The 12024-nt window shown below is 36.3% G+C and overlaps 1 protein-coding gene across 2 annotated transcripts in view; it reads left to right on the forward strand.

Annotated features, from left to right (window-relative positions):
• GPATCH2 (G-patch domain containing 2) overlaps window positions 1–12024 on the forward strand; it is a 126667-nt gene that overhangs the window by 103077 nt on the left and 11566 nt on the right. For both annotated transcript variants that reach the window (XM_074579321.1, XM_074579322.1), the window contains one exon: window positions 10212–10294. In XM_074579321.1, the coding sequence (XP_074435422.1) occupies window positions 10212–10294 (83 nt within the window). The remainder of the gene's footprint in view (window positions 1–10211; window positions 10295–12024) is intronic.

The following is a 12024-nucleotide window of genomic DNA, read 5'->3' on the forward strand; positions in this document are numbered from 1 at the left end:
AATTAAGTACAAAACCACAAGCCAAATTTCATTGTTATTGCACTAAAATCTAATATACTTTATAATATTGTACATAAATAAGCTGCTAAATGATACTGAAAATGTGTCATTTAAAATTGAATTCCAGGTGCATGTGAGCATGCTAACTAACAGGAATTCAATTAGTCCTGATTTTAAAAAATTTATATAATAAAAAAATCAGATAACCTCTAGAAATTATGTACTTCTGGATCCTCCTGATGTACCATCTGAATTGAATTTTCCCCCTGGATGAATTGATAGCAAATTTCTTAATTTCAATACCTGAATTTTAGCACATGGTATGCTTATTTCTCACACTCAACTTCATTAGGCTCTCTTTTTTTTTTACATCTCTCTCTTTTTATACTTGAGCTTGTGCTCCAAAGCTTAAGCTTTGCTTGTCTCATCTTACTTGTTAAAATGCTAATGGCATAAGGATAAAGTTAATTTGGGCTTCAGAGGTGTGAAGACCATTCAGACTTGTTTGAAGTCTGAGCAGGAGCTGTGTGCAGTAACTTGCATTGTAATTCCAAAAATTGTTTAACCTGTTGTTAAGCAACATTGCAATCAAAAGAGGTCACTTTGCATTTTGTTTTTCTGTTCTTATTGTAAATTGCACTATTTGTGCAGTTTTTACAGTGAGTTCCTTCTAAGCTTGGAAGCTTCTAATCCTTGAATCCCATATACACAAAGAAGCATCCACTGATGCACATTCACTAAAATTCTGAGGCGTAGGCACGCAGGCTTCTGTCCAGACTGTGGTTTTGTGTAAGGAGAGAAAGAGCTCAGAAGAAAATTTGAGTAGTTTGTTTCAAATTCTGTAGAATTTTCGTATTTATTTTCTTTGTTGATATTTCGAAATTGTGATCATTTATTACAATAATACATTTCAGCCTATCTGGAAACTAACGTTCAGTAACTGTCATAGCCAAAAAGAAGAAAAGGACACTGTTCAGTGTTCAGCCTCCTAATTTTTTGATTTGGGAGTTTGTTTTGCCAAGGCTTCTCTTCCTTTATATATCTATTTAGAAGTTTTAGTATCACTAATTAATAATATAGAGAATTTGGAAACTAAAAAGGAACAAGAAAAGTCAATGTTCCTTTAACTTTCTCTTACCTTCTCCGTTGTTCTTAGAAAGTCAAATTTTGCATTCACTCCTACGCATGCAGGCCCCTTGTACTCAAGGGAGTTGCATGACAGTTACCGAGGGGAATGGGTGCTGTGTTAGGAAACATAATTTGCTTAATGTTCAGTCTTAGCTTTAGTCGTTTATTATTTTTCCCTCCCTCATCCCACGTTGAAGACATTTCTTTGTTTATCAGATCAACTGCATTAAAACTGTACTATCTTGGCCAGACAATTAGATTGTTTGAAGAGTTGTTTCTCAAGCATAGTATTAAAAATAGGGAAGCAGAAGGGACTAAGGAGGAGAATGATGCTGGGGTCCAGCTGCAGAGCTGTTACTTTCTTGGAACCGATTGGAAGGCAGTAGGTTAAGGACTGACTGCAGTGTTTGTAATGTGACAGAAGCTTCTGGATCACTGGTCCAGATCTAGGTCTGAAAGACTGATTAAAAATCATTACGTTGTACTGGCTGTTTACCTGTATTAATTGAATTATCAGTCTCTTACAGTGGACCAAATTCATTCCAGTTGGCCGTGCTTGCTCACCTTCCCAGCACAGAGGTAAACAAAGAAACTGATAAACAAAGAAAATGATAAACAAGTTGAGTGTTTCCAACCTGATATTTTCTCTGTTCCATTTCTAAACTACTATATTAGACATGTGTGTATTTTTAGTGTTACATCTTGCTCTGTACCTGTTCTACAAGTAAGGGATTTTGAATATGGTGCTAACGTTTGAAGTAATTTAACATAACTCTATATCAGTGTAATCTAGAACTATATAGGTAGGATGTGTTTTCAACAAAATACATTGGTCCTGCACCAGCTTAATATTTACTTAGTAAACAAATATGTGTCCAGAAATAGCTGGAAGGAATAGTGTAGCTGAGTAAGCCGTGGAGTCCTTCTGTGGAAGTAGCTGTTCAAGACCGTGGTTATTGCTCAAGTCACAAAGATAATTTCTAAATCACTTCACAGCTGGATCAGGGCCCATACCTTTTGGATACCAACAGTGTTGTCACAAGATGAAGAAGAAACAAAAGAATGTTTGCTTTAGAATTTTTGAAACAATATTGCCCTGTAACGGGATAGTATTCTATTGCTGCAACCTATTTTCTAACTACAGTTCACCATTACACACGTGAGCATTATTCATTTTCATCAGGTGTTGCTTGACATAAAATAATATTGGAACTTGCTGTCAAAAATATTTAGAAATATTCTGAATGAATATAAAATCTATATTCTGAATTAGTATAAATATTCGTTTCCTTTCTTGAAAATGTGAAATCCTGTCATTTGAGAAAACTGTAAGTTTTAGCTATTTAATTTTTAACAGAAGTGGATTTTTTGGTTTTATTCCCTCAGTGTTCCTTGGTGACTTGTTTGTACACCAAGATATTGGTTTGGATTTGCCTTTGTGTAATTCATATACTTTTGATCAATTCCAACTCATGCCCAATTATATTACACTAAATTAACATAATTCAACAGATGTTGATATTTAAATGTTTTCTGGCATTCACATCTTGGACAGCTGTCTTAGAGCTTGGGGAAAAGGCAAACATTTAGAGTTAAATGCTGAACATATGCTTAAATTACTAATTAGAAACAAGAAAAAACAATGCATTATCCTTTCTGAGGGCAGTAGGCCTCTATTACAGAATTTTTTTCTGGAGACTCAATTCACAAATAAAATACATAAGTGACTTGAGATTGGGTGTCAAAGTGTATGTGGTGATGTAAGTTTTTATTTTCCATTGTGTTTGTTAAAATTACGTCAGTGTGGAGTTGAGTGTCTAGATTTGTAGAGTTCAGGAAAATTTTGGACAACTTCTGTGTCTGAATGACACTTAGAAGTGCTGAAAAAGACAACAGAAAGGAACATATTAAGATATAGCATTAGGTGATGAGATAATCTGATGGGGCCAGGGAAGATTGTATTCTTCTCATAATAAGATTCCACTAAGACTTTCGATGATACAGGTATGTCACCCTTATGTTTAAAATTATGTTGTGAACAGATTGGCATAGTATGAAAGGAGTTTGATAGAGTTGCATGGGTTTATCACATCTGTTTAAGATTTAATAAAAGGAAAATAAAGTGCATAGTGCTTGTGGTTAATGTAATGGTTTTTGCACTTGTGGAGGCAGATGAAGCAGTCTGTTGTATAGATGATGTCATTCTTTAGACAAGCCTGAAGAAAAGCTTTACTGTTTGTAAAAGATGTAGAGAAATCAAGTGTGGAACTAATTTCACCTGAATGGTGTCTGAGAAAAGTCATACCAAGAAGAAATATATATTCATCTTCGTAAGCATTAAAAAATAATATATATGCTGCATATGCATTGTATTTCATTATTATATTGCAAGTTCTTTAGTACTGAATGAAAAGTTTCTGTAGAGACTTTTAATGTATTTTGTAGACAAGACTAATTTGCAGCAGTATTGGTCTGCCACTCCTAGCTCAGAGACAAATCCTTCCAATGCTGTCAACACTCTGGTGTTGGGAGAGGTGAGGGTGGTTCTTTCTACAACCTCCAGAAAGTTGGCATGAAGCAATATGTATGAATTTGTGAATTATTTCACATATTAAAAACAAAATCAAGCAAACTATAAAGCAGGATTCTTAAGTTTCTGATTTCCAGGAATCTGGATATCTCCTGATACTACACATCATCAGTATTGCTTTTGTGGGTTCCATTAAAGTCATGAATCCTTCTAATTCACTGAGAGGATTTGATGGATGTAGAGGTAGACGTCACATACAACCTGAGCATGCGATCTCAGTGTCCCATTATTGAAGGTATTTTTCTCTGGAAGAAGAGCTCAGGTGAGGGACTGTCCACCAGGAATGCAGCTGTCACAGGAGTTTTGGTGTAGACTGTGGTGCGTGTTTGGGCATTTAATACACTGACTGCCTAGGTTGCCAATAGGCACACATGCAATTGATGTGTTTCTGCAACAAATAAAATAGATTTCAGACATTGATTTGACCTAAAGTTGGGTAAATTTGTACTGAGTGAGCTTTATCTCAAATGTTCTTAACAAAACATTACCAGATTGTTTTTCAAGATTGTCCTACGCCATAATACTAAGATTTGCACTCCAAATCTTCTTTGTTAAAGCAACTGTTTTGTTCGCTCTTTTCTGTCTTCATCTACTGCCGAGAAACATTGACCTCAAAGTAGTGTCCTGTTTATCCACTTGAAGTGCACACGCACTATACGTATTTTAGAGAGTGAAAGAATGTAGGTACCTTCTTCAGAATGGACAAGGTGCCGTCCCTCTCTAATTGTCCATGGGGCACGTACGTTACTGCATATGTTACTCTAATCTGGGTGTTCAAATGGAGACCAGAGGCTGTGTCTGTTTTGACCAAGCTGTATGCTACAAGGGAAAGAGGAAATCTTTCCTTGTAAAATTCCTTAGCCATTATTTTTCATGTATTATTCATGAAAAGCAAACATGCCTTCCATTTTTCAGTGTAATATTAATGAAATCATCGTGCATCTTTTCTGTGGTTATACTGAGGTAGATGCCGGAGGCAAAGATTAGAAGTATTCATTATACCTAGGTAGTATAGAACAGTCTTCCCAAATTTACAGTACTAATTGCCTAGTACATGTATTTGATGTGACACCTTTGATTAAGTCCGTACTTCTGGAAACTAAGTCAAGTGAAAGTGTAGAATTTTGCATTCATCTTATCTAATTAGCTAATAGTGTGATTGGACATTTAGAAATACATATGTAACAGGTTTTTAATGGTGTTCACCTCTAAACTGATCATAAACTGTTCCATGGACTCAGGATGCTCTTGAAGCCATTGTCTACAACTTGTGAAGGTTTAGGAAGGTACAGTAAGAGTTAAAACTCATCCAAGCTCTTTTGTTTAAGCAGTGCTAATGGATGCAGTTCCATTGGCCACCAGATACAGCAGTGTCTGCATTTTAAGCCATGTAAGAAATGAGATAATGTGTACTATAGGTCCATTCTGTGTAAGGATATGAGAACCATTTCTGTGATAGTTTTGTGTAAAAGGTACTTGAATAGTGGAAGGTTTGCTCAGATTATTCTTTGATTTTATAAAGTTGAGCTGTTCCATGCATTCCATTTTTTTAACCATTTTATTGGCTTGTTCTGTTACCCAATTGTGAGTTCTGTTTTTTTCATTTTTAACTGCTGCTGTAAACATTGCTTCACATATTCCCTACTCAGTTTCAGTTTGTAAGAAATTGTCCAGTCATTTCAAGCTTCGCGTGAGCTGTGGTCCTCACTGCATTCTCTCTTCAATCATATCCATATTCATGTCTATTTCGTATCTATGGTTTAAGACTGAGGACTGATAGTGTCAATTAGATTTCCCCTTCAAAGTAATTCTCTCAAGTCCCTTCTAAAATGCAAACCAGTCCAATCTTGCCTTATTGTAATCTCTTGTGAAAGAAGTTCACTTATAAACTTTTATCAAGGCTCTCCATTAGCTGAAGCATTCAGCGGTGATAAACGTGCAGAGTTCTACAGCCATCTGCAGGAATGCATAGATACTGTGGCACTGCTTACCGAGGATTTGTTCCTCAGGGGAGAGAGAATACTGTTAAACCAAAAATACACATTCTTCCACCTCTGCCTTTGTTAGTAACTTTATGCGTTTTTGACAGAAACAGAACATAAAGCCATCGCGTTTGTTCCTTACAAGTAATCTTAGCAATGTCATAGTATTGTCTGGTAAATGGTTTATCACTAAATATACTAAGGGACAAAATTAAGTTTGCATTCAATATAGTTGTAACCGTCGTCACAATTCAAGTGCACCAACAAGAGCAACTGGGCTGGTACCAAATGAAGCATTGCAGCTTGCAAGGAAAGTGACAGCTGCTAACAGGAGACAGGCAGAGTAAAGTGGTCAACAGACATGTTGGTGCAGTGAGACACATAAAATAAACATGCAAACGTTTTGAATTTAATCCAGTAGTACCCAGCATTCCCCCAAGGGAGATGACAGTCTCACTAGTTGAGGCTATTGTACTAGTGCCTGTGAAGCTACCTGCTATGTAACGCTGTGTCTTCATTGCGTCTTTCTGAAGAGACTGTGGAACAATTACCAAATTTGAGTAGGTTTTTTTAATTTGGGAGAGGGGTTTTCTCTGCATTTTGGTGGGGGTTTTGGATTTAGTTTTGTTTGAGGATTTTTACGCGTGAGATGATAGTAATTGCAGAAGAGAGCTAGAACTCATGTTCAGGAGCATCTGCTGCCCTACACCCATTTTATTGTATTATCCTTCTCAGTGACGGGACTGGTGAATTTAGAACTCTGATAGCAGCAAAGGTGATAACTACTAGTGAAAGAGTTAAGAACCACCTGTGTGTTCAGTTGCTCAGAAGGTGGACTGCAATTAAAGCGGTGCAGCTGTAGGTTCCGCCGCAGAAGAGACCTTTATTTGGCGAATGTAACTGAATGGTCCATTGACTGCAAAGGTCAGGGTAGATAAAAATCTGACATAGCCTTTAACAAATGTCTTGGAGATGTGAACAAGTGTAACCGCAGAAAAGGCCCTCATCAAAAATATTTGCTTGTGCTATGAAAATTACAGAAAAAGAGGTTGTGTTGTGGAGGCATGCATAGAAATATTTGGGGACTTTAAAGAGACAATTCCAGGCATGTTACCATAGTACAGGGCAAATTACCTTGAAAAAAGACATAGTAGGGAGACTGCAGCTATTTAAGAAGAAAATAGCAAAATTTCTGTCTGAGTGAATGTTTGTCACAAGAAATACGTAGATGTTTGTGAATTGCTTTACATATTGTTGCCTCTGTAAAAGTATTTGCTATATCAAAACTACTTTTTATTGTGTTCATTATTTATTATTTCAGTAGCTTTTTTGTCATTACTGCCTTTTCCAGTCTGTCTTCATTCCTGAGATCTTGTTTAGCATGTAGAAAGGAGAATCTGAACACCGTGTGCAAGACGAAAAATGAATAAGAATTGACAGTGGCTTTTCCAGTGTTTTTGTTTAATATGTTGAGGCATGACACAACAACAAACAACAACAAAAATTCTTGGCACGCTAGTGTAAGTTCACACCAGCCTGGCTTTTGCAGCCCTTTTATTTCCCTCTGCCGCAACTTTGCCGCGGCTGTGACACTTGCAGGCCTGCTCGGCCGCGGTGCAGCTGATGCCCTGTCCATGCTCATATTTTTCTTATTGACAGTGAGTGTTCTTGCCAAACGCCAGGGACCATAGTCACATCTGTTTGTCTCCCAAGCTTGTCTGAGGCTGCTTGGGAACACTTTTTATCCAGAGGGCAGCTTTAACTAGGCCTAATACTCTGAAAAGCTTCTATTTGTAAATGCATACAATGAGGCGACAAGTTCCTGTTGTCTTTCCTGAAAAATTATTCCATTTGACACTGCTTGCTCCAGTCCCTGTCACCAGCACGTCAAAAGCCAAGTTTTCAGGCAAGGTGGTCTTAACAAGTTTTATTTTTTCCCTAATAAAATGCCTAGCTTCCCTCCAGAGCACTATTTATAAATGATAGCTGGAAGCAAGCTAGGGGTAAGTAAAGAGAAGTCAGGCAAATAGCTTTCTTCCCTTCTGTAATCCACGCTCTTCTGATTTAATGCTAAGAAACATAATGCTGAACTTAGCCTGATTGAGGGTCAGAGTTCTCCCTACTTTATAATACCCCCATTACAAGCATTTCAAAATGTACTGTGCAGCTTCAGAATAATACTTCATTTCGTGTAACCTGCCTGTTCCAGGGCACTGATGCTTCTTGTCTGTTCCTCTTTGGGTGGGGGGAGCTTTTTTTGTTTTGCTGTAATCTACATTGACAGTGCGTATCAAATGTTAAGACCTGGCGAAAATAAATGCCACTTTAGAATTGCAAGTTAGCTTAATGTTTGATGTTAGTGGCCCTAAACACGGGTTTGACAAAGCGTAATTGGTGCTCTAGCATATTGTTATTTATTTGTAGCACACAGAACTTTGGACGACAACAAAGAAATACCCACTCTCACCTTGGCTGGCGATCGGGTTGTTGTGCTCAGCAAAGGCGAATGATTCATTTATGCCGAAGGAACAAGGCTGCCTTTCAGACGCTCATTGATTTTAAATTAAAAAGTAACTGCTATGTTCTACATGAAGGGTGACAACAATAACAAAGTAGTCCTTACTTAGTGTTATTTGTTGCAACTCCATTCGATGTGCCTGGAGGAAAAGTGGGGAGACCCCAGTACCATAATCTTACAGATCAATAATCTAGATATCTCAATGTAGTGTAACAGATAATCAATTCTGGGTAAAATAACTCAAACACTGCTAGCTGCTGCTGCTGTAGCTCAGGTCTTCAGGTTCAATTGCCTGACTTTATTAATTTTTATCTTTTATCCTACTTGTATTCCTGGAGACTTTCTCCCTTTTTCATTCGGAAGAGAAAATGGAGATTTGCACGCTGTTTAACATATAATTTACCACACAACTTATTCTGCATGTTATGTACATCTCTTAAATATTTTTTCTTTAATAATTGTTTCCACCTATTGTATTTAAATATTAATTTTCTTTATTGTACAGCCAGTTATGAAAGGGTTACCCTGCTTTATTTTTTCCTAAATTTAGAACTTAAATTTATCACTGTGTTGGTATATTAGTTCAACTGTGTTCAGTTTCTGGATGTTAAAATAGGATGCAATTTCAACTTAGGAGAATTGCAAGGAAAATGTCTGTTTTAAAACAAAGTGAATTAAATAGGTGTTGAGAAAGGGGTTCACTAGGTGAGGCTAGAGTGCACTTCTGTGTGAAACAAATTTCTTGGAATATTTTACTATTTAAATAAAAGCACAGTGGTACTTGTTAATTTGCTGTAACTTTTTAGAAGTAGTATGTAGAGGATTGTACATTGTCATCTTTTTCTTCAAGGCATTGTTGTCACTATTTTACGTTATTGAGCAGATCGGAGATCTCTCAACATTACGTGACCATTTGGTATTCATTTAGAAGCAGCACAGCTTTAAAACATTTATTAAAAGCAATAAAGAATAAGTCGTATATCCACCCTGAAACCAGATCCTGTGAGTGACAGAGTGTTACTGTGCTACAGTAGACTGTCAGATGCAATTCTCAGCTTGTAATTTTATCAAAATTCTCTACGCTTCTTTGGTAAGAATCACAGTTCTCTGTAACACTTACAGAGACATACTAAAATTGTGGAGTTTAGAAATTACTGCATTTTCCCCCCTTCTGTTATAGTTCTTTCCCAAAAAATGCCAGCTACATATATTCCATTCTACAGGCACTGTACATTAAGAAAAATAATGACTGTAATTGTCCTTTAAGAGTATATTCCAAAATTCAATATTGGAAATTCCAAATAAACCCTTTTCTGTGGTACCTGACTTCTAGTAGCTGGCTGTAAAGCAATAAGATTTGCTTGTTTGTCATCTTCTGTAGCTCCACCAGTTTTCCAGTCTCCAAGTGTAAGCTCGTAATTGTTTGAGTATACCAGATACTGTGCTTCCATGTTGTCATTCTTACAACTTGCCAGTGAATTAGGAAAGGAAAAATTGTTGTGCTACAAGTTTATTTCGTGCACCCTTGAAGAGTTCATTGTTTCATGTTTTCTCATTCATTCATCTTACCTTAAAAAAAAATTGATAATACTTTTCATGTAATAAATGTTGTTCTGACAGTCAGGCGTTACCCGCCAATTGATAACCTACCAAGAGTATTGTGATCTCTTTAGATAATTAATCTTAGCTATTTTCCTGTCAGGAGCAACAGTGTTTTTGTTTTATGTTGAGCTAGAAAGATTGCCAGTTTTGAAAATTAAAAAGCATTCCCTTTATATTATTCATTCCAGTAACAATTTATGATGCTGCATTTAGCTACTGAGCGCTTGTCAACAAACATAATTATGCTTCGATATAAACAAGATTGGTGGCTTGACTGTGCAGCTTCATCTTGGTTGAGAATGTTTTGATATAGGTTCAGATAATACAAGCTGTGCGTTTATGGGGTGATTTTCTTCCTTTGCTAATAGTTTTCTCCTATAATTACTTGCAGGCAAACCAGTGTACACTTAGGATCATTGTGCATGGGAGACATCAAACGGAGAAGGAAAGCTGCTCCCCTGCCAGGACCCACAGGTAACCAATTTCCCTGGGACAGAACACAAAACATAAGATGTTAAATCTCTAAATACAAAGCAGTAGGTCATTGGCCTGGGGAAAGGTCCCTTCCAAGGTAGGCAATTCTATGATTCTATAAATTCAGTAACTTCCCGTATAACTTCAGATACATCCTGTCCTTATTTATTAATAGAGATTAAGAAATAAATAGGCTCTCTTAATTCTCCCTCAAACATTTCCGGTTTCTAGTCCTTTGTAGCACGGCACTTCTTTAAAGAGAATAAATCTCTTTTGATATACTGAGAATCATAGCCAGTAAAGATTACTGCTTATGTCTGTTCAAGCATTACAGGGTAGAAGACATGAGGTATCTTTTTTTCTGTGAGGAATGCATACGAATACTATAAATATCCTGCAAAATAAAGATAGGATGTGAATTCTTGGGTAAACAATTGAAAATGTGGAGATAAAGCTGTGAAGCGCAGCTTTACAATTAGTGCTGTAGATTAAATAGGAAGCACTTGCAAGCATATTTTTGAAAGATTTTTACAGATGCGAGGTCACAACCATTGGATGCATTTTGCTGATGTCACAGCTGTGAAATGACTTTTTCAATACTTAGCAGTGATTTATAGGACTGTCATCAGTTTGTTGGATTAATTATATATGTGCATACTGGAAGGATTAGATTGTGTGTGTGTCCGCCTGTGTGAGGCTTTTTATATATTGCTAATACGGAAATCTTGATTGCGTGTCCTAGTCATCTATCAATTACTATAGCAACATATGCAACACATACAGTTCTTCAAATATATTCTAAATATATGTCTTCAGAGAAGCCTAATATTTGTATTCCAACTGAATTCCCCTTCCTGAAACTTCTTTTTTTCAAACCTCAGTGGCAGAAACAGACCAAGAATAATATTAAAAATGTTATTAAAGGACCTTAGCGGCACCAGTATGGAAAAAGAGAATGTATGGGTCAACGTCTAAGACTCTGAACATATGTGAAGTGAGAGAGAAAAATACTTAATGGCTGAAGAGAGAATAATATAATTATTTCTACAAGGTGATTTTCACTTCACAACTTTCATGTACTAGAGGATGTCATTTTGTACTGAGAGGGTATGAAGTATCATGAAATTCATTTTATTATTCATTTTACCTTGGACTTTCGGTGTTTCAGTGTTTTATTTTACAAGCTAGCTCCTCTGCGTAACTTTGCAAAGCCAATATTTTGATACTAAGGCAAATATATTGTGTGATCATTCGGTGTTATATATCTATGTATTCACATTTTTAGAGATTGTTTTGCCCCTGAAATTTGCCTTTATATGGAGAGTAACGGAGAAGAATGGTGGATAAAGGTTTCATATGAGGTGCCTTTTAAATAATGTGTGGGGTTTTTTCTCTTCAAGTTCATCTTTTTAATTTTGTTCTGGGCAGGACTGAAAATTTTTTCTGTGATCTTGTAAATTTTTTTTTTCTATATTTCAGCATTGTAATTGTATTTAAGCAAATAGAAACTTTGGTAAACTTTGAGTAAACTTGTACATATATGTAACTAATGTATAACATTTTATATATTATTACGGTTTTCTCAAAGGCTAACCTTCCCACAGCTAAATTATTATTTATCCATCACAGCCCTTGTTTGTTAGTCAGTATTTCAAGCCATTTAATGAAAGAAACAGGGTTTCCTGTTAGAAAGGAAATATGTTTTGAAATTTGGATTAAAATGAAAGATT

The sequence above is a fragment of the Larus michahellis genome, chromosome 3 (genome assembly GCF_964199755.1).
Source record: "Larus michahellis chromosome 3, bLarMic1.1, whole genome shotgun sequence".
Classification (NCBI taxonomy): Eukaryota; Metazoa; Chordata; class Aves; order Charadriiformes; family Laridae; genus Larus; species Larus michahellis.